General features: G+C 45.4%; 1 protein-coding gene across 2 annotated transcripts; it reads right to left on the bottom strand.

The window, feature by feature from the left end:
• Positions 1–119: 119 nt before the first annotated feature.
• On the bottom strand, positions 120–17,265 carry NUP85 (nucleoporin 85). Of its 2 annotated transcripts, none has more exons than XM_074972036.1 (19): positions 17,042–17,265; positions 16,441–16,531; positions 15,615–15,777; positions 14,759–14,829; positions 12,912–12,955; positions 11,918–11,987; positions 10,666–10,787; positions 9,150–9,284; positions 8,386–8,508; positions 7,714–7,845; positions 7,150–7,256; positions 6,203–6,286; positions 5,124–5,189; positions 4,469–4,620; positions 4,250–4,367; positions 2,552–2,652; positions 1,101–1,252; positions 355–441; positions 120–264 (listed from the first exon to the last, which is right to left on the bottom strand). In XM_074972036.1, the coding sequence occupies exons 1-19, from the start codon at positions 17,135–17,137 to the stop codon at positions 163–165; spliced, it is 2,016 nt and encodes a 671-aa protein (XP_074828137.1). In that variant the 5' UTR covers positions 17,138–17,265; the 3' UTR covers positions 120–162. The 2 variants fall into 2 exon arrangements, with proteins under 2 accessions (XP_074828137.1, XP_074828138.1); XM_074972037.1 differs by having other exon boundaries at positions 17,105–17,265.
• Positions 17,266–20,457: the final 3,192 nt, after the last annotated feature.

Genomic DNA, 20,457 nt, shown 5'->3' with positions numbered 1-20,457 from the left:
GGAGACTTCCTACATGTTCATTGTCATTTAAAACAACATTTAGAGAAGACAAACAACACTGGCACAAGAACAGCTAGAAATATGCAAAACAAGACATTTATTCTTAGAAAAGCAGTCAGTTTTATGTACAGTATGTCACAGAGTTACTTCAGTAGCCCCTTCTCATGATCCTTCCAACGTGCCCTCCTTGACAATAGCTCGGGCAAGGTTTCGTGCAAGAGCAAGTCTCAGGATTTCCACCTTGGTGGTCTCAAAGTCATCAACCTAGAAACAAGAATAGTTTTATGGAGACTTGCTTCCTCTTTCCCATGCTACCCCAGTTGAATCATCCAGTTGACCTCAGGCCAACATTACCTGGAGTTTCTGGTTGTCTGTCTTTCCAGCTGTCAGGTCCTCCAAGCAGCGCATCAATTCATAGGTCTGCTCTGCTGAAAATATTACCTGTGGGAAAGAGACTGTTTGCTTAAAACATTAACCACTTATCTAGGAGATCCAGAGTGAGAGGCTCCGGAGGGATAGGTCAACGAGAGGAGAATGCTTCTGCATGCCCATGACTCCACTTGGACCACTTAACACCTGGTAAATTGTGGGTCTTGCACTTGTGAGGCTGTAATTTTCTGGATGGACCATAAGCCAGAGGAATGCACACTGGAAAATCCCAAATTCAAGCACCAAAAACAACTGTGCAAGTCTGTAGCAAGCCTAAATCCTCAACAATGTATTGAGTCTGCTACTTTGAAAGGAGAGGGCTGAATTTAGTGCTGATTTACACCCCTATCCCTCACCACCTGCAATCCTAGTGTAAACATAAGGATTTCACAAGATGTGCATCAGAGATTAATTTTGTCCTAAGTGCCTCTGCATCCTCCTTGCCACCACTGGCCATGACTTTCACATGGCCACATTTCTTGAACAGCCAAATCTAACTCATTTGCATGAGAAGTATGGAGAGTCGCTTGTGTCAGTCATGAGGGGTGGACACGTAGTTCTGAGATTCCCTGTCATATTTGTGTACACCTACTTCCAGTCAGGAAAAAGAGGGGTGCCTGTGGGTCAACAAGTATGGTGGTTGTGCCGTTGCATCAGAACCCCACATTCACCTCTTTCTGCTCCAGGAGGGGAAGAGCGTCAATTAACAGGGTCATCCAGAAGGAACACGGAGCAATACGAGCCGTCATCAGCATCAGGAGCAGCTTGGCAGCTTCAGAGAACCGTTTCTCACCATACAGCCGATGGAATTCTCGGTACTTCCCTGTGTGTGTGGTGGGCGAGGGGAGTAAAACGTTAGCTGCAGTCAGAAGATCCCAGGCTTTGGTTACAAAAAAAATAAGAGGGTAATCCTGCTAATACGAAGCCTGTGGTACAACTCCCAGAACTTAAATGGGTGGAAGACTGGGCCCTTTGGCAGGTCTGGGCTAAAGAGGGACACTAGAATCTTGTACAATTTATACATCCAAATAGCTTAATAAATACTGGCTGAGGACAGAAGGAAAACTGCCTTTTTTTGATGTTTACCACTTGAGCCTGCTTAAAGGACAACACCCAGTTTTGTTCAGGGCAATATAGCGAGTGTCTGTGCAGCATCTTCCAGAATAGCTCAGAGAACAGTTTTAAAATCAAACACCTTCTGCAAGTCACCATTTCCTTTAAAGGTGGCCTGCAAGGGAAGAAGTGGGCCTCTGCCCTGTGGACTTGCTTTAGAACATAACAGGGTTTGAAAGGCTTTCCGGAAAGCATTGATTTTTCTGATTGCTTATGTTGGAAATTTAGATCTTTGTTAACCTGTAAGTCTCGGAACCCCCAGGACCTGGTTAGGAGAAGATCTGACACCTAGGAAGTGAAGTGGTTAATTGAGGCGGGAAGGGATTTCACCAAAAGACAGGCAGGTATTGACAGCGTATGGTTTGGTGCCACCAAGGGAAAGAAGTTGTGCATATACAAAGGAAGCGGATGGAGCCCTTCCGCTGCTATTTGGCAGAGGGCCAGCCCCCTAGTTCCTGTATGGAGTCAAGTCCTCCTCACTGTGAGCTTGGAGTTCCATGCTGAACAAATAGAGCTGCGGAGAGGTACTTTGGAGAGCTCTAAGTAGTGGGCAGAACTACCATATGGACAAGGTAATTAGCACAAGGGGGTTGCCCTTGTGTGGATCTAGGAAAATCGGCACATACGTTTTTCCAGGTTCTGATCACTAACTCCTCACAGGAAGCACCACTAGATAGGGAAACAGATGGGAAAACTAAATGCTTACTGAGTTAGACTTCAGTTTAGATTTATAAATCCCAGAGCCCTAGACTGCCCGGCACAAACGGGTGGAACATCAGAGACCTTCTGTGAATGCAGTTTGAGGTAAAACAGTCTGCCAACAACAGCAAGAGGACGGCACCCCAAACCACACACAGTAATTTTGCTCTCTCCCTGACATCTCTAATGGACTCAGGATGTAAAGGGGAGAAGAAATTAAGAGAACAGTAGCAGCTCCAGAGAAATGGTTGTAGGGTGAACACCACTCTAAAGCAGTTCTAGGAAGGGTCTGCAGGCAGCAGATTCTCACCAAGAAACGTCAGCCGATCACTGAGCAGCATGGAGGGCCCCAGGTTGTCGATAAGGTCCAGGTCTGAGAAGCTGCCCCTCTCACAATAATCCTTCAGGAACCTACAGGGAAGTGGCACACGCTGGAGGTCAGAGACTGGTGTTCACCAGGTTCAGCCTACGCTTCCCAGAAGCTTAATTACCCAATGTCACTCTGTTTTAATCACCCGCCCAAAGAGCCAAAACCAGTCCACGGAGGCAGGGCCCATTCAGATGTTACTGTGTATGTTTAATACACCCGTCTATGCACCCTTTATTTCTGTTGTTGTTCAGGATATTTGCAGTCACCAGGATTTGTTTTTCAAAGCAAAGGTGGAACAGCAGCAGCACAGCAAGCAGTCCTGAGGCAAAGAGATGCATAAACAGCTCTGCCAGCTCATAACAAAGGCTTTGTTTTTCTGCTGCACAGAAGAGGTGATAAGCAGCAGGAGCAAATTAAGTCTTAAGAGTTTTTCCAGTGGAGCCTTTATTATGCTGCTGCTTTCAGTGCCTGCTTCCTGGGTTGGTTTTCTTCCACATTCTGTTCAAGTAAATAGAGTCCCTCCCCCTCCTAAAACAAGACAAAAATAGCACTCCTTTCTCAGGTTACTCAGCCCTGAAATGTGAAATAATACCTTGCGCTTCTATGGCAGTTTTTCCCAAACAAATGGGTCCTGGGGGTTGTGGGAAGATTCTAGATGAGTCGCAGGACACTAAGCAAACATACACTTCTCCTAGCCCAGAGAGCAGGGTGGCCCCTGAGGAGTGTGGGCTGGAGATCAAGCCTGCCCCACGCTCGCCCAACAGTGTCAGCTCCTGTCCCAGGGGCTGGGCCCAGCTCCTGCTCTGGGGCATTGTGACCTGGCACACAGGGTTGCAGTGCCACCCAGCTGCCCAGGATTAGGATTGCGATGGCAGGGCAGAGTGCGCATGTAGGTAATGGTGGATCACAAAAAAAAAAAAAAAAAAAAAAAAAAAAAAGACAAAATGCAGTTTGTGGGTCACCTTAGCAAAATGTTTGGGAACTAATGTTCTAGAGCATCTTCTACCCACTGATCTCAAAGTTACAGTTTAATCCTAGCTGAGACACGGGTACTTTCCCCATTTCCTCCAGCTGTAAAAAATGAAGCAGGTATATGATACGACTTGTCAAAGATCACACAGGAAGCCTAGAGCAGGTCAGAAATAGAAACCAGATCTCCTTTCTCCCAGCCCTGTGTTCAAACTAGTAGGGTGTTACTCCTCCTGTACAGCCCCTTCACTGCCCACAAGATTAAGTGCTGAATAGTTTCTTCAGTTCAAAACTAGGATCTCTGTGAAATAAGGTTAACTTCCTCTGTTACCTAAGATTAAGTCAATCTGTAGGTCTTATCTCCCTATTCTTGTCCTCTCAGGATTGCAGAAGGTGGGGAGGAGAGTGGTAAGGAAAAGAGAAAGGGCTAAGGAAGAAGGATGTTGCAAGCATTGCATAATCCTTTGTCTCTGAAAGGGGTCAAGAATTTAATTCACTAGCACAGATGCTGCACTAGTTTATCCTAAGGGGAGGAAGGTTCTATTCTAAAACAGATTGTCTCAACTAGCCTTCAGAAGAGCCTTCTCAGGACAGTGGTTCCCCTCCCCCAACCATTACTGCAATGTCTTTAAAAGGTTCTGCTCAGTCTAGAGAACAACAAAGACCCACCTGTCCGATATGAGCGTAGCAAACGCTGCGTCCTTGGCTCGGATGCTCCAGGACAGTGCTGAGCCTAAGCGATTATTCCGCACAGCTTTCATGGCCATGATTTTACAGGTGCTGCGAACTTCGGGATGAAGTGGGGAGAAGAGAGGAATGGAGAGTCAGTTTTTAGTAGTTACACCCAGGTCACTATAAGGCAAGGAAATGTCATGAAGAGTTAGTCACCTTGTTCGTGCATCTGTCTCTGCTCACAGATCCTCAGCACCTTGAGGGCTTTTTGCTCTGTGTTGAGGGGGATTCGCTCAATATGAAGCTCCAGGTAAACCTTGCCATACTCTGGACAATGATCAAAATAATCTACCCCCAACTGCCACAGGCTACAAAAGAGGGGAGGGAAAGGTCAAATGTTCCTTCTAAGAAGAACTCTCAGTTAAAGCACTTTATTATAGTCACAAGAGGGATTTGAGACCAGATTAAGAACAGTAACACTCTGTAGGAGACCCCTGATTAGGTCACTCATCTTTGAGACTTAAATTGGCTTTTACTTTTTAATCTAGTACTGATCCTATAGTAACCACTCTGGAATACCGTCACCTGCACCAACTACTCTACACACTTCGGGTTGTGACATTTATAACTAGAAAAGACAAAGCACTAAAACTATGGTGTAGGGACTTGATGGACTCTAATAGATCTCTTCCCTCTTTAATTCATGGTTCTAGCAGAAGCAGCCCAAAGGCTTTGTCAAACAGCTTGATCGATATCCCTTTCCATAACACGAGCCACTTAATTGTGCTGCCTTTCACATCATTAACATGAAGGTTTCTCTTTTGTTGCCCAGTGTCAGTCTGGTATCTGAAAGCAGGGAAGGAGTTATTACCTGTGATGGGAAAAGAGCCCGGAGGCATACTCCAACAGGAGGAATTCACGCATATTGGAACCAAAACTGCAACAGAAAAGTAACACATTTTAATCCTAATGTATACTCAGACTACCATGTGATTACCTAATTTATTAATGACAGGTTTCAGAGTAGCAGCCATGTTAGTCTGTATCCGCTAAAAGGAGTACTTGTGGCACCTCAGAGACTAACAAATTTATTTGAGCATAAGCTTTCGAGACCTACTGCGCTGTAGCTCATGAAAGCTTATGCTCAAATAAATTTGTTAGTCTCTAAGGTGCCACAAGTACTCCTTTTCTTTTTGATAATTTATTAAGTGTCTCACACAGTCCAGGCTACAAGTTCTTTTTGTTTTTTTAAGAAGTCTCTAAACTAGTCTATTTTTTTACATCACATGCACATCAAGGTTTTTTATTACAGTGGGATCCCTCAGTACACACCCATTAACAGCTGCAAGGTTGTATCTCAATGAAAAGACTCTGCTGAAGCTATTGTTAATAAATACTTTTCATCCTAGAGTATCTGAGTGTGGTTTACAAACTCCACTGAAAATCGGCCACCTCTTGGGAGAGACATCACAGCTGTTGAATAGCATTCCACAGCTAAAAAATAATTTAGAAGATCCTTTAGCCAACTGAAACTGCAAGCGAAATTTAGATAGAACGCAATTACTCAAGTTGGAATTTAGCAAAGGCAAGAGGATTAATACTCCTACTTCATTCAAAATGTGCCATGAGATCTCTAATAACCAGTCAGTTACATTTCACCTGGAAAAACTTCACTGCCATCAGCACAGAAGACCCTAACATCACTCTGAGGCGCTGATTCAGTATCAACTCAGAGGTGTGGCAGGTTGGCATTCTCTCCTGCAACATCACTTCTTGCAGCACTTGGATTTTCCTCTCTATTCCACAGGTTTCACTGGAATATACAGCACATCCCCTCTCTCTGAATCTCTGATATGTGGTTCTTCACCAAGAAAATACCACATTATCCTTCTATCACCACTCCTTATTTCTACCTCTGGACAGTTGAGTAAACAATGCAGAGGCACTTACTAGAGATTGTGAGACTGCAGGAGTTTGCAGTGATCCAGCAGGTCAGTCAGATGAGCCACAAACCACCAGTTGCTCAGTGCGATGCTGCATTTACAAAAAGCAAAGGAAGAAAATATCAGCCTGTTAATCAGTGGTTCTCAAACTTTAGCAACCCGACGAGGACCCCTATTTTGATTTAAAATTTTTCACAGATCGCCAAGCCCCTCTCTCAGCCCCAGGCTCCATCCCTTTCCCCGAGTCCCCAACCCCGTCCCACCTCTTCCCGCTCCCCCCCCCCGCACCTCCTCTTCCCCCCCTCTTTCTGCCCCCTCTCCTAGCATGCCCCGTCCCTCCCTCCCCCTCTCAGTGCCTCTTGCACACCACTGAACAGCTGTTCCCTGGTGTGCAGGAGGCACTGGGGGGGGGGGGGGGGAGTTGATCAGCGGGGCTGGTGGTCCCAGACATAATTCCGCCCCCTCCCATGAGCACGCCCCATCCCTGCTCCTCCCCCTTCCTCCCAGTGTTGAACAGCTGTTCCCCAGGGTGCAGGAGGCGCTGGGAGAGAGTGAGGAGTTGATCAGTGGGGCCTGCAGACCCCCCTGAGGGAGTACCCTCACAGACCCCAGTTTGAGAAACGCTGCTGTAACTGACAAGTGACGTTATGTTTTCTGGCAACATTTCCGACTGTCATAGAAGCAATACACTGCCCTAACCCAGCAGGCTTGCAGACGAGTGACACTATGTCACAGACCTAATGGAATGGTATTTTAATTGCCGTCTGGCCTTAGGTGTTCTTGCCAAAGTCTTTAAAAGGTAGATCAGAAAGGCTCAATCATTCTTCTGATGTGCACATATCTCCACATGCAGGCAGACTCCTCTCCATAAGAGATGCCAGCTTGCTGCTGGACTGAAGGCACAGAGAAGCAGTTATGTATAACCAAGAAGTCAAAGTCTTACTAAAACTCAACCTGCATTCTTTAATCACTTGATGGATCTCGAACTCAAAGGCTGCCATTAAGATGCTGTCTAGAGGCTCAGGGCTGCTCTCTCCTCCCAGGAACAGGTTCAGGCTAGACTGTGGAAGCCCCAGAAAGACAGGACACAGTCAATGCAAAGGACCGTGGGGACAGTGCAGGAGAAGAAGTTTATTTGGCTGCATCAGCCTTATTTAGACCGTTTTGGAAAAAAATTGGGGGTGGGGGGGGAAGATGGAGAGATAAACAAAAAAAAAAGTGACTGAAAGGGTTAAACAGGATTCATCTGTGTTTTCCTAGAACAGATTCAACGCTATGACTTAAGGAAATTAGCACAGGTATTTGCAGTTTGCAACATTCACGTAGAAACTGAACCAGTTACATGGCACACTGAAAACTCTTGGTCAGCTGCAAATTTTTCACTCATAGCACATGTGTGGAACTCCCTGCAGGTTGCTGTTCCACTTTCAAACTCTGTAGGAAAATCACACAAGTATCTGGACCCTGTAAAACTTCAGCCCTCCCAATGTGGTTTGAATGCAATAACCCCAGACTTACCTGTGCGTAGAAGCGAAGTTCCACTGGCTTCACAGTCGGATGGGAGTAGACAAGTCGGGTGACCAGAAAGTGGTACCAAGTAGTCATGAGCTCCTTCTTCTCCAGTATGGCGTTCTCATCTCCCAGCAGGATCTAGCACAAAAGAAAAACACCTCCATAAGCCCCCCGAAGACTCACATCTTCATTACTAGCTTCATTCCTTTTAATCCCTCAGCTCTGCTTCTCTTGGCATCACGCCCCTAACAGGACATGCAATCAACAACAACTTAATTAAAACCAAATAACTAAGAGGAAAAGAACAGCAGCTCTTGGGCACGCCATTGACCAAAGCATTGTATTGAGGGGACAGTCTGAGCTGATGGTATCAACCTTGCACTTAGGATAGCAGATTTCAGCAGAGAGCCTCAAAGTATTTCACAACAGTTAATCAGGCCTTGAAACATGCCCATGAGCTCAATTCTATAACCAGCATTGCTGCCCGACTTATGGAGAGGTGAAGTAAGGGGAAGCCATTTGCCCAAAGTCATGCAGAGTCCAACACTCTAAATTTCCTGCTTTAACCAGCAGACCAACCTTACCTGTGTCCACACAGCACTCCCAATCCCCAGTGGATGGCTACTGGTGCCTTCAAATGTGTGACCATAACCTCCTTCCTTCCCAGCCACAACACACCTTGCAGATGGACTCCATGTGGGGATTAGAAGCAAAGGTCCCATCCTGGAGGTACCGCTGACATTCTTCATGCCAATGCTGCCATTTCAGATCCATCTCAGTCAACGTCTGGGTGTTGCCAATCTGAACCGGGAAGATACATACATACTATAAAGCAAATGCAAAGTCCAACCTCTACAATGGTCATTCAGTGTGACTCTCAAACAAGACTTTCATGGGCAGAACAAAACACTGGCCCCGGCAAGGATTTTGATGTGTGCTGCTACCAAGCTTCTCCATCATTTCAGCCATTTAAATATCAAAGTGACAGAATGTACAGGAACCCACAGGGGACCACAATGTAGCATCTGCCGCCTTTTCACCATGAAAAGACCACTGCAGCATGTGCGGATGAAGTCTACAAGGAAAGTTCTCTGGGAGGTTGTGTAAGAGCTGTCAATTGGAACATTCTGAAGAACTGGAAAAATGACCCCCCCTCCCCAGCGTTGAGTAAGAACAGGAATCACCGCCAAGGCCATGTTACCTTTTAACATAATATGCTGTTCTCCCTGCATATGGGTCTTTTGGGTTGTTACAGAACATGTATGTTACAGCCAGAAGGCGTCAGAATTCAGACATTTTAGTAGTCAGTAGGCCAGGATGTTATGTTATAGTGGCCCACAGGTGAGATGATACAGAGTGGACTACAAATGCCACCCCCACTATAGACCACTGCATGCATTATTCCCCAGTGGAACTGTATGAGAAAGCTGCTGCATGCATACAGTAAGAATGGGCATCTTCTTCATCAGGTCATCCAGAATTTTGCACATGCCCATCGACGTGGGGTTGGCACTGGCTTCCTTAGAGAGTAAGTGCCGTGCATCATCCATCCGGCCCTGCAGCACGAAGATGTCCACCTGCAAAAACCACCACAGTCCGTGAGCACCAAGCAGAAGCAATGCTGAGACACCACCTTCATGCAGAATCAGACCAAAGGTGAATTTTAACGGAGTTAACATTTGTGGCTTAGAAAAGTTAAAGGAACCAAAAGTGCTTAAACTACAGATCCTGTTAACTCAAATGCGTGCACAGCACAAGCCTCCTGGCACAGGGTGAAGGGCCCCTTTAAGAGGGAGGAGAGTCCATGACTCCTCAGCTGCTTCCCAGTTGAGTTTAAATGCACCTGGATCATATAAATGGAGAGACAGACAGACAGTGGAGGAATCAGTCAGGAAAAGGGCCTGAGAGAGACAAGACAGGGGGAGATGAGAATTGCCTGGGGAGGAGAGACCCAGACAGAAAAAGAAGTAGCAGAGGAGAGCTGGTATACAGAACCAGCGGTAAGAAGGTGATGTTGGTGGTGGGGACTGGCCAAAGCTGGGGAACCCCTGCCAAGTTACAGCACAGTTCATGCAGAGGCCTCTAGGAACCAGGGGAAGAACCAGCCCTGGTTAGGGGAAACCAAACCCAAAACAAGAAGGTTGATGCTGGAGGGTGGATCCTAGGAGCAAGGGCAGGACTCACAGGCAGGGGGACTGGGGTGAATGAAACACTACAGGAATACCCCCTGCAACACTCCTGAATGGAGAACTGTGGGAAATCACACCCGGAACAAGGGGTTGGTCCTGCAGGGACATTCCCTGAGCATGGGTAGGACTCTCAGGCAGGGAGGCCTGCATAGGAGGAACACTGCAGGGAGTTCTCTCAGACTTGGAGCGATCAGAGAAGCATCATGGGGGGAAGTTTGACACTGGGAGCTCTCAGGTGGATAGCCTGGAGAATGATGCCTTGGAATAAGGGTGAAAAGACAGAGAAGATTGGCGATGGACTCTCCCTCAAGAGGGTGAGCTGGAAATGGTGTCCCAGGAGGGGGCATGAAAAACTGCTATGAACCTGCTGTACTTGGGGATTTCAGGGAGAAGGGTTTTATACTGTAGACTATTGTATATGTGCAGGAATTAATTATGCCTAAAGGTGGGCTTTTGAATCAGACATTGAAAGAGACTGCTCCTTTTATGGACGGACCTGTCATGCCAGGGCCTGCTGCAGGAGGGCACCCCAGGTGGGGTGGCCCTATAACATATCCCTATACTGTGCTGGCCCTGGCCTCTATTTTGATCTGAAATCCTCTCTAGGGATGAAGGTAACAGTCTTCATGATGGCTTTACCAACTATGCCAAATGTGAGTTTCTGAGATGCAATCTAGTGTACAAAGCCACTCATGAGGAAGGAGGGACAGAACACGCATGCAAATGTATAAACGCCTTTGATGGAGAGAGCACTAATTTCTTTACTCACAGCATTCCAGAAGTCTTTATGTTTTGATGGATTTTCACTGCTCAGAACTTCACGGACCATGCTGTCTACGTCACAAATATGAAGACGAACCCAGTCGAGGAGGTGAAGCAGGAGATGACCAGCTGTAGGCAGAGAATACATCTCTCCATCAGATCCCTGTTGTTTTAAGATTCTAACACTATTAGTTTCATAATATATTTCCCGCAGGCAAAAGCAGAGGACAAGTCTACCTAGTCCTCCGGCTCATTCATAGGATTTTTATCTGCCAGGCTCAATCCACCAAAGGCCATGGAAGAACAGCAGGCTGCTGCCAAATTAACAAACTCAGAATTTTACAAACTGAAAGGGGATTTGCTCCTTTGTCTATTAACCTGCTCCATGACACAGAGACAAAACAACGCTAGTTAAGATTGCTAGCTAACAACATTGTTGTCACTTGTCACAGGCACTTCAAAAACAACAAGGTGAATAATTATCATACATCTTATATTGCCCACATGATGCACATAGTTTTACTCTTCATTTTATTTTCCTCTCCAATCTGTTTTCTCTTTGCTGGAAACGAGGAGGAAAACTAGTACCAGGTAATTCATTTACTCTCAAGAAACCACCATCAAATGGTCCAGTTTGAGAACCTCTCTTCTGGAGTGTGTGATTGAATAGGCATCATATGTTTACATATTTTTGACTGCCTAAAAAGTAACTTGGATTGAAATCCTAGGCCAAATCCTCTCCTGGTGTAATTCAACTGACGTCAGTGAAGACACTCTAAAGTCAGTGGAGCTGCACCAAAGAATGTGGCCCCTAATGGGTAAGTGATACTTAGCATTTATATATAGTCCTTGCTTATGAATTTAATAGTATTTTGTACTTAGAGAAGTGTGATATCAAACAGAATTTTTTTCTCAGGTTGTTGAATTTCAAGCATAAACAACCTCTATTAATTTCAAGTACTATGAGCACGCTCCAGTTCCACTGTAGTACAGAGGAAGGCAAAAACTGGAACAGAAAAGAAAAAGAAAAGAAAAGGGAAAGAGGTCTATTAGTTTAGGGCACAGTGCAAGACAGAGAAGACAACTCTTGTCCTAGACAGGAAGCATTAGGGATAGGGTTTGTTGCCACTTCCTGACAACATTAGTATGACTTTTAGAGACATGCCAAGATATGTTCTGATGGGCACGTTATACATTTCTAGAACAAATACCTATGCAAACAAAAATACCTATTAACATCATTATACTCCAATTCTCACCTGGCACTACTTCAACAAAAAGGATCTCACACAAGTTCCAGATCAGCTCCATCGCGGACAGAATAGAGACCTGAGGAGCAACAGGTACAGGTTTCACATGCAACAATCACTCCAGAGTTTCCTAACATAGCAACCAAAGAAAGACATTTGAACCACAACATGTCAAATATCAGCCTTCCTCCTTAACCACTCCTCTGATAAGTTTACTACTTTGGACAGAAGTGTTTTACTAACATTTCAGAGAAGATCAGTACTCAAATGAGACACTGGGCCATATATTTGATTTAGGAAGTTTCAGTGCTGCTTGCACATTAAAATAAAACATCTCCCACCTGTGGTCAACACTAAGATAGTACAGGAATTCTTTCTGACATTAAAGCTCAGGAATCTAAGAGACCTCAATTGAAAGCTACAATGTTTATTTTGGTTCTCAGTGAGACCTCAACTGAAAGCTACAATGTTTATTTTGGTTCTATAAAGATAACTTAGTTCTGAATTTATAACCCAAGGAAAAGTTATGATAGAGAGAAAAGGCCAATACGGCAACACTAATGCTGACAAGATAATGCCACGGCTTGTATTCTTTACTCTTCCTGGACAATAGTTCCACTATTGCTTCAAGTGCATGATTTCAAGGCTCGCTACAAGCCTCAGCAGTTTTGGGGTGGGACATCAGAGAGGTACGATCTAAGGGGGGGGCTGGGGTATTAGTTCATGGTTGGATTTTGTTAGAGGGTGAGAGTATCTGAGGTCTATAAAATTGGATCTATACATAGATTACATCAGAGCAACCAGAGCTCTCAGATAACTCCTACAACTTGTGTCTCTTACAACATTAGCAGCATACTGCTGCCTATACCACCAATGCAAAAGACTAAGGAAGCAGATTTAGAGCATATCATTGTCACAACACACTTGCCTGGTGTATTTGCCGGCAATAGGTATTTTTTTCCGGTTGTGACTAGATTTCACAATACAATGTTTTCTAAATTACCTGGGTGCTGTGCTGGCATTGCAGCTCAGGGTCCCGGGTAGAAACTGAGGGAAGAGAGAGAAAGAAGTCAAAACACCCCAAAAACATTTTTCCAGCCCTCTGGTGACACGGCTCAGAAATGAAGCAGTTTCACGTTTGGATCCAGTGATATGTGTGATCATTCTCCAGTCTCGCTATCATAGACTTTTAAATGTTATTAGATATTTCCTTAGTTACTTAGCACCTTTTATTAATTTTGTACAAGTTCTGATCTCTTTTATAAGTGTGACAGAATACATAACATCATTCTGAGAGCTCTGTGAAAAGATAATATTCATAAGATGTTATAGTAGTAAGCATCCTTCAGTCTCGAGAGACCAGGGGTATGCACCCCTGAGAGGTAAAGAATTTACTCAGTTGGTTTTATGGCAGCTGCGATCGTGGCTGAAGAGACCCACTCGAGAGACAATATTTGCCATATTGGTCACATTTAAAGATGTTTTGATAACCTCCAAGCACCCATTAAAGCAGGCACATTGTGGCAGGACAACATCCTATTGTCTGGGGGCTGCCCAGTTGTATGCGGGTAGTGAGATATGATGATCTCTCCCACCATCAGAGACAGCCCCTGATCTATGCCAATCGAGTAAGAGCTTAGAACTGGTGGACTGCTGCCTCCCGTGTTGTGTCGATGCTCGAGGTGAAGCTGGAGTACCTCTCCAGGACGCAAGCCTGGACGGATGATATGGAGGCCCTGAGTTGCCCATGCATCAACCCCCCCGCACCCTCCTCAACATCACCGGTAAATCCAGAGGAGAGGAAGAACCAATACATCTGGTACCCAATCTACTGCAGGAGTTGCCAGAAAGATACTAAAATATTAGTACCTGACCGCCTTTGGGGCTCCACTCCAGATTTTCTGTCTGAGTTTATTCTCATAGCCCTGTATTCTCCTGAATTCCCCAACAAGGCAGTGGGGCTTTTCTGTCAGGGGTTGCTCCCTTAGCCTTACACCCTCCCGGGCTACCCACAAGGCCGTGGATTTGATGAGGTAGTACATCTACTCTCATTACGGTAGCAGGCATAGCCTGACCTGACTTTCTATGATGTTATATCTGGAAACAATTTTGGTTGCTGGACTGTATTTCAACATTGATTGATTGTGGTAACTGTCCTGCTAAATGTCATTATTATATATATGATATACGATGCTCAGCGGTACAAGAGGAGTAGGAGTAAGGAAGAGAGCAAAGTTATAGATGGGGTGCCACATGCAAGAGAGAGCCTATTAACTAAACAGAACAAGGATGGCACCAACTGTCATCAGACTCTGCCTAAAAGTGACAACAAAACAGGGACATTACACTTGTAATAATGATCCAGTATGGTTACCTACTCTTCTGACTCTAAGAGTTAGAAGCTGCATTTCCCAGCAGAGAAGATGAGAGGGAATCCTCAATTAATGGAGTGACAAATAAATAATGAGAAGCCTGGCATTCTAAGAGGGACAATAAGAATGACTGTTTGAGGCAGTTAGAAGTGGGAGATTACAAAGTATCTTGAGAAAAGAAAAATATCAGATTTGTGAAGCAGCTGAAAAGATTAAGGAGGGAATCAAAGAGTAGAGAAATAAATTAGAAAGAATAAGAATCTTAAAAAGTGAGTGCAAGAGTAAATTCTGAAAATTCAATTAAAAAATAATGCACAAAGTCTCTCCCTAGGTTTACAAATTGACATGGCACCAAGGGAGTGGAACTGCAGTCTCAACAGTTACTGAAATCTGAAAACACTTTTACAGCAGTTATAACAAATTGCAAATGTTATTTTTATGGTCTCGAATACAGTCTCTTCTTAAATGGAGAACTTACTAGCCAACTGGTGCATCTCCTCCATACAGGCTCTTATGACTGAACGGTAGTTTTTACTCACTCGAACCAATCTGCCAAGAATACAAAGGCTTTCTTTAGAGATTTATTTATTGTTAGCTTGTACCTATAGGCTAATAGGGCCCCAATTCTGCACGTTTCTCTGCAGAGGCAGACCCCTTCTGCACTATACTGAAGTCAGTGGGGCTCCACACAGCCACGAGGTCTGTCTACCTGCTGGACTGGGGCCTAATTTTGTAAAATGGATATTGGAAACATTAGTTTCACAATATTACAGAGGATCAGCTGCTGAGAGAATGTCAGTTTCATTATCTTCCTCATTGGATATAGATTCATATGTTTGGTAGAAGGGGAGCAACATACTGGTCCTTTCCTGCACAGCATAATTATTATTGTATCCCCTTGCCTCGCTTCCTAACAAGACAATCTGTAAAAGGCAAATACACCAGTCAAAGGGGAGTTGCTCTCCTACCTCATGTCTATAGATGAGGCAGTATCCATCAACAGTGAAGGAGACTGGGTATAAATAAAGGGAACAATCAAGATAAGAAATGTTTCTTTAATAAATTCAGTAAATGAACAACAGGTATGTACTGTATGAACTGTACCTTTAATAACTCTCACAAGGTTATGACCTAAGGAGATGCATGGACACCACACTATTTGGGAAACAGATCTGAAGGAACCCTTCCCAACCTGCCTTCACCCTCCACTATTAAGTGGCACAGAACAGTCTATCTGAATTGCACCTCACTATTGACAAGTTCTCCATGGGGGACAGGGAAGCTGACATGTTCTCTGTTTGTTTCAAAACTATCTATCATTTCTGTTTACTCACTGTGCTTTCCTTGACTTCCCAGCCAGCTCTTCCTCACTCCTCTGGAGTCCAACAAAGATCCCATGAGATTCATTGAAGAGTTTGCGTAAGGTCTGCGAGTACACATCTTGATCTTTGCGAACAATGAAAATGTTGGGGCAGCCTGGCCTTTTCTCTGCATGTTCTGAAATGAAGCATGTAAACTATAAAATAACCAAATGAATGCTCTGCTGTGTCTAATGCAGATAATCCATCTCAACCCTTCAAAAGTTAAAGCCTACAGTAATGGTTCTTAAAATATTAACTAGGAATTTATTTGGTAAGAAGTCTAAGAGTCAGCACAAAAACAGGGCAAGAGGCACAGAACTACTGATAAAATATCAAACACTCTGTAAAACTCAATTCCAACAAAAACCGCTAATAATTTGTGTGTGATAATGAAAATACAAATCTCTTCAATATATTAATTCTTAAGTCTGATCACCTATGCTTTATAAACACTGACTGAATTCTCAACTCTGACACCATTTGATGGTGTTCTTGAAGCCTCAACTCCTGGAGTCAAATGACTGCCCAGAAAGTTTCTAGCTCTCATGTTGCAGAATAAAACTTGAAAGAACATGATCTGAGAGTACCCCAAACTCTTGGAAAGGCAAATAAAAAGAACTCCAAATTTATTTTCAAATATCTCATTTTAAGCCAATTTATTTTGGGACCTAACTCACAATTTCTGAACACCTGAGGTTAGGTGTACACCTGAGGTTAGGCATACCCCTGTTCACTCTGCATTAGTAGTTAGTAAAATCCACCAAGATAAACACTCAAGAATGAAAAAGAAGTTATCCACCTTTTGGGAACAAAGTTTCATACACCAGCATCTCTCCAGGTCCCCAGGCAAAACACATTTGCTTCCTGTTGGAGTCCACCCCAGGAATTAGCTGTTAGGAAATAGGGCAGAGGGTTTGTCAAGAATGCAGCTGTTCTCTAAGAGAACTGAACAGGCAAACACGATTCCTCTTCCCCTTCTAGGGTATGTTTACCCTGCATCCGGGAGTGAACCTCCTAACTGGGTCCACAGGCTCATCTATACAGCCATTTTTAGCACACTAGGGCCAGCCCCACTAGCACAAGTCTGTCTACAGGGGCTGGGAGTCTTGCTCTCAGATGCAGTAGAGACATGCCCTCAGTTTTCCCATCTGTAAAATGAGGATAATGATACTACCCTCCCATGTAAAGCACTTTGAGATCTACTGCAGAAGGGCGCTGGGTGCTGCTCTGATTATCCCTGCATCTTTTTGAGAGAGAGGACTCATTTGTGCTAACGAAGGCAGACAACCAGTAACGCACATGCACGAGGTCGAAAAGCTCAAGTGATCCACAACAGTTCCCTGCCCCCCACAGCCGCTCCCCTCTACCCCGCGTGCCCCCTCGCCCGTACCCTCCCCCACCCTAGAGCTCCTGGCAGAGGGCGTCCAGCCCCCCCCGGCAGACGGGGGCTCGCGCTGTCCTACAGTAAGCGGCGGCTCCACGTCCAGCTCCTCCATGTCAGCAGCGGGCTCGCCGGACCGGGGACGGCGACGGGCAGCGGAAGAGAACGAGCTCCACCGCCTCAACAGATGGCCCGCACCCAGGGAGCCCCGCCCAACGCCAGGCGCCGGGCCGGGCGCCGCGCAGAGACAGAGGCCCCTGGTTCGGGGCTGCCCTGGCGATGCCTGCAGAACTCTACTCCTCCGGGCCCTCACTGCTTCAAGCTTCCCCTCGCGATCAGCTCCCGGGACGGGATGGGGACTAGTGTGTGTTAGAAAGTGGGGGGGGGGGATAAATCCTCCCTGTGTGGGCTTTATGTTGAGTTTGGGGAGGCCCTGAACTGGACAGTCCGGTGGTGCGACGGGCTCCGGAAGGGCCCCGCGAAGGTATATAGGCGGGAGAGTCGGCGGAGGCGCGCCAGTCAGTCAGTCAGTGTGTGGTGGGGTTTATGCTGCATGTGGGTGAAGTGGGGGTGGGGTAGTTGGCGGCCGTTACCCGTTTCCTGGGTCAGCTACTGGGGTTTCTTCGGGAGCCCGGCTTGTCCGTAGGTCAGGCCTCTGGTTGTCCCTCCCTAGCGCTGGCAGGGCAGCTGAGTTGCTCGCGGGAGGGCGTTGCCCCTTGCTGTGGTTGTCTCCCTTGATCCTGGTGACGGCTGTAGGGCGCCCTCATATCGCGCCAGTGGGCAGCGGCACCCCCTCAGGATGGAGCGGGAATGCCGGGGGGTATTGGTGTGTTCCCGTGGGGGGGGGGGTGCTTCCCCATCCCTGTAAGCCCAGAAATAACTCGGGGGTGAGAGAGATGGTTGTCCCAGCAGGGCTGGCGGAAACCCCGTCTGCTGGCCTCGTCTTTCTCTCCGTCTGCATAGGTGGGGAGGATGGAGTAAATTGGTGTGATGGAGGGGCTGCCTGATCTGCTCCACATCCTGGGCCTTGCTGCTGGTAGTCTATTCTGCACACTGATGGGTATCATTATCTGCGTGAGTTGAGGTGTAGAAAGTGTAGTTATCCATCCCTTGCCACCCGGGGACCTTAAGCTGGCATATGCCTCCCCATTTATGATCGTCATTGTTATAATTTTTTTTCTTGTGAAGGGGCTCAGAGAAACTTCTTAATGGTTGCAGTGCCTACACAGGTGCTCTTGAACAATGACAAACAGGACAGCAGATGGCTGGGCACTTTGAAACATTACTAGACTCCATCCATCTCACCAGGCTGACTTGGGATCATGAAGTTAGCATGGGATTTCAGGTTCTCTGTTCTCCCCTCCTTTGGTCTGACAATTAACTTCTCTAAGAGCCCCAGATGCCCAGACGGGCCTTGCCTTTCATGCAGTATCTGGCCACGGCCAGAGGGTGCTGGTTCTAGCCTCCGTGCCTACCTAGGCCAAGCTAGGGAGTTGTCAGGTCAGCATGAAACTTCATCTTGCCCTTTTTGGGGACCTTGAAGCTTTTCAAGCTATCTGGGAACATGGCAAACAGCAAACCCTTTCTTGAATTCACCACTTGCCTAGCCAAGAAGCAAAAAAGCATTGTGTCCTGGAAAATTTGAAGTTTGTTGAAAAATGAAGTGATTGATTAGTTTTTAAATCTTATACTTTCTAAACCAATCTCATAAAGTTGGGGGGGGGCGGAGGGTCTGATTGTGAATGATGAAGGTTTGGAGTGGCATTTTCTACTTCATGCACAGAACTAGAATTAATGCAAAGTGAAAGCTGGAGGTTATAGTGGATCACAAATTGAATGAGTCAGTGTGATGCAGGTGGAAAAAAGGCTAAAATCATTGAGATGTATTAACAAGTATATGTGAGATACAGAGGTAATTGTCCTATTCAGTACTGATGTCTCAGCTGGAGTACTGTCTAGTTCTGGGCACCACACTTAAGGAAAGATGAGGGTATTTTTGTTGCCCTTTAGAACATAGTTTGGCAGAAATAAAATAGCATCTTTCTCAGATGTTGATGAGATGAGCATGAAATTGTACAGCACATTTGTAAAGGGCATGTGACAGAGTGATATGTATGGCTCTTACTGAAATGAGAGCATTTAAGTTCTAAACAATCCACGTATGGAAATGAACAAACTTAACTCTGTCTTATAGTGACATTCTGCAATAACTAGTGTTATGATTAAGGTATTTTGTTTCTAGTCCCAGATTAGATTAAACTGTTTTTTTTTAAAGACATGTTAGAAGTTTTCCCTTTATGGTGTCAGCAGAGGGCAGAATTAAGGTTGGTTGGGTGCCTTAACTTGCAGTTTTTAAACCATGATTTGAGGACTTCAATCGCTCAGACATAGATGAGAGGTTTATTGCAGGAGTGGGTGGGTGAGATTCTGTGGCCTGCGTTGTGCAGGAGGTCAGACTAGATGATCATAATGGTCCCTTCTGACCTTAAAGTCTAACTGTATATTTCCACACCTTAACGGAGCTGGCCGGAAAAATTCCGGCAAACCGTCTTTTCATCAGAATTTTGCTGATTCATCTAAAACAAAACGTTCCATGGAGGTGGTTCAATTCCAACAAAGTTCTGATGGAACTCAGGGAAGGTTCTGACAGAAAAGCTGACTGGCTTTCTGCCACCTCACCCACCGGCTACTCAGCAGCCATCTGGTGGGGCTTCAAAGGAGCCTGGACTTCTTGACCCCTCAGCAGCTTGCCTGGCTCCTACCTCATTGGTAGCCCAAGATCTAGAGCTCTAGGTTGATTTCCTGAATTTATAACACTTGATTTTGGGACAATTATAGCACATCCCTCTAATATATTTTATCCTTAAACCACTACTATGTTCTCTAAAGTTGAACTCTGTTAACATTATTTTTTGTCTGTGAATGTCCTTGGTTTTTAAAAAATTTTTGTCATCCACGAGCACTAACCAAGAAACCCAAAGAGAATATGACCATGTAATGTTTCTAATGATTTGTGGTATCAACTTTGAATCATTCTTTAAATGTTAACTTTTAAGAGCAGATTCAGCCCCTACACCAGAACAAGTACCACTGGCATCACAGTTCAGGCAAGTTCTTTCATAGTTAGGGGGTGGTATAGAAGAAAGTGCAAAAATTGTTTGTAGGAGAAACAAAGAGGGAGCAGGTTAAGGCAGCATTGCCAGAGCAGAAGGGCAGATAAGTAGGGAGAGGCAAAGATGTGAATAGTTTTGATGAGAACAAGAAGCTTGACCTTATGCAGTGGAATGGGAGTGGGTGGGGAGGTCTTGGAAGATGATCTTAGCAACTGTATGGACAGAAATGGGGTGATGTTGGTTTTGGGGAGGTCGGAAAGGAGGAATCAAGTTTGGAGATGAGGGCCTGAACAAGAGTCTTAGCTGTGTGGACAGAAAGGAT

The sequence above is a fragment of the Natator depressus genome, chromosome 14, assembly GCF_965152275.1.
Source record: "Natator depressus isolate rNatDep1 chromosome 14, rNatDep2.hap1, whole genome shotgun sequence".
Taxonomy (NCBI): Eukaryota; Metazoa; Chordata; order Testudines; family Cheloniidae; genus Natator; species Natator depressus.
Note: the sequence above shows the minus strand (reverse complement) of the source record. Positions and strands in the feature narration are given on the sequence as shown.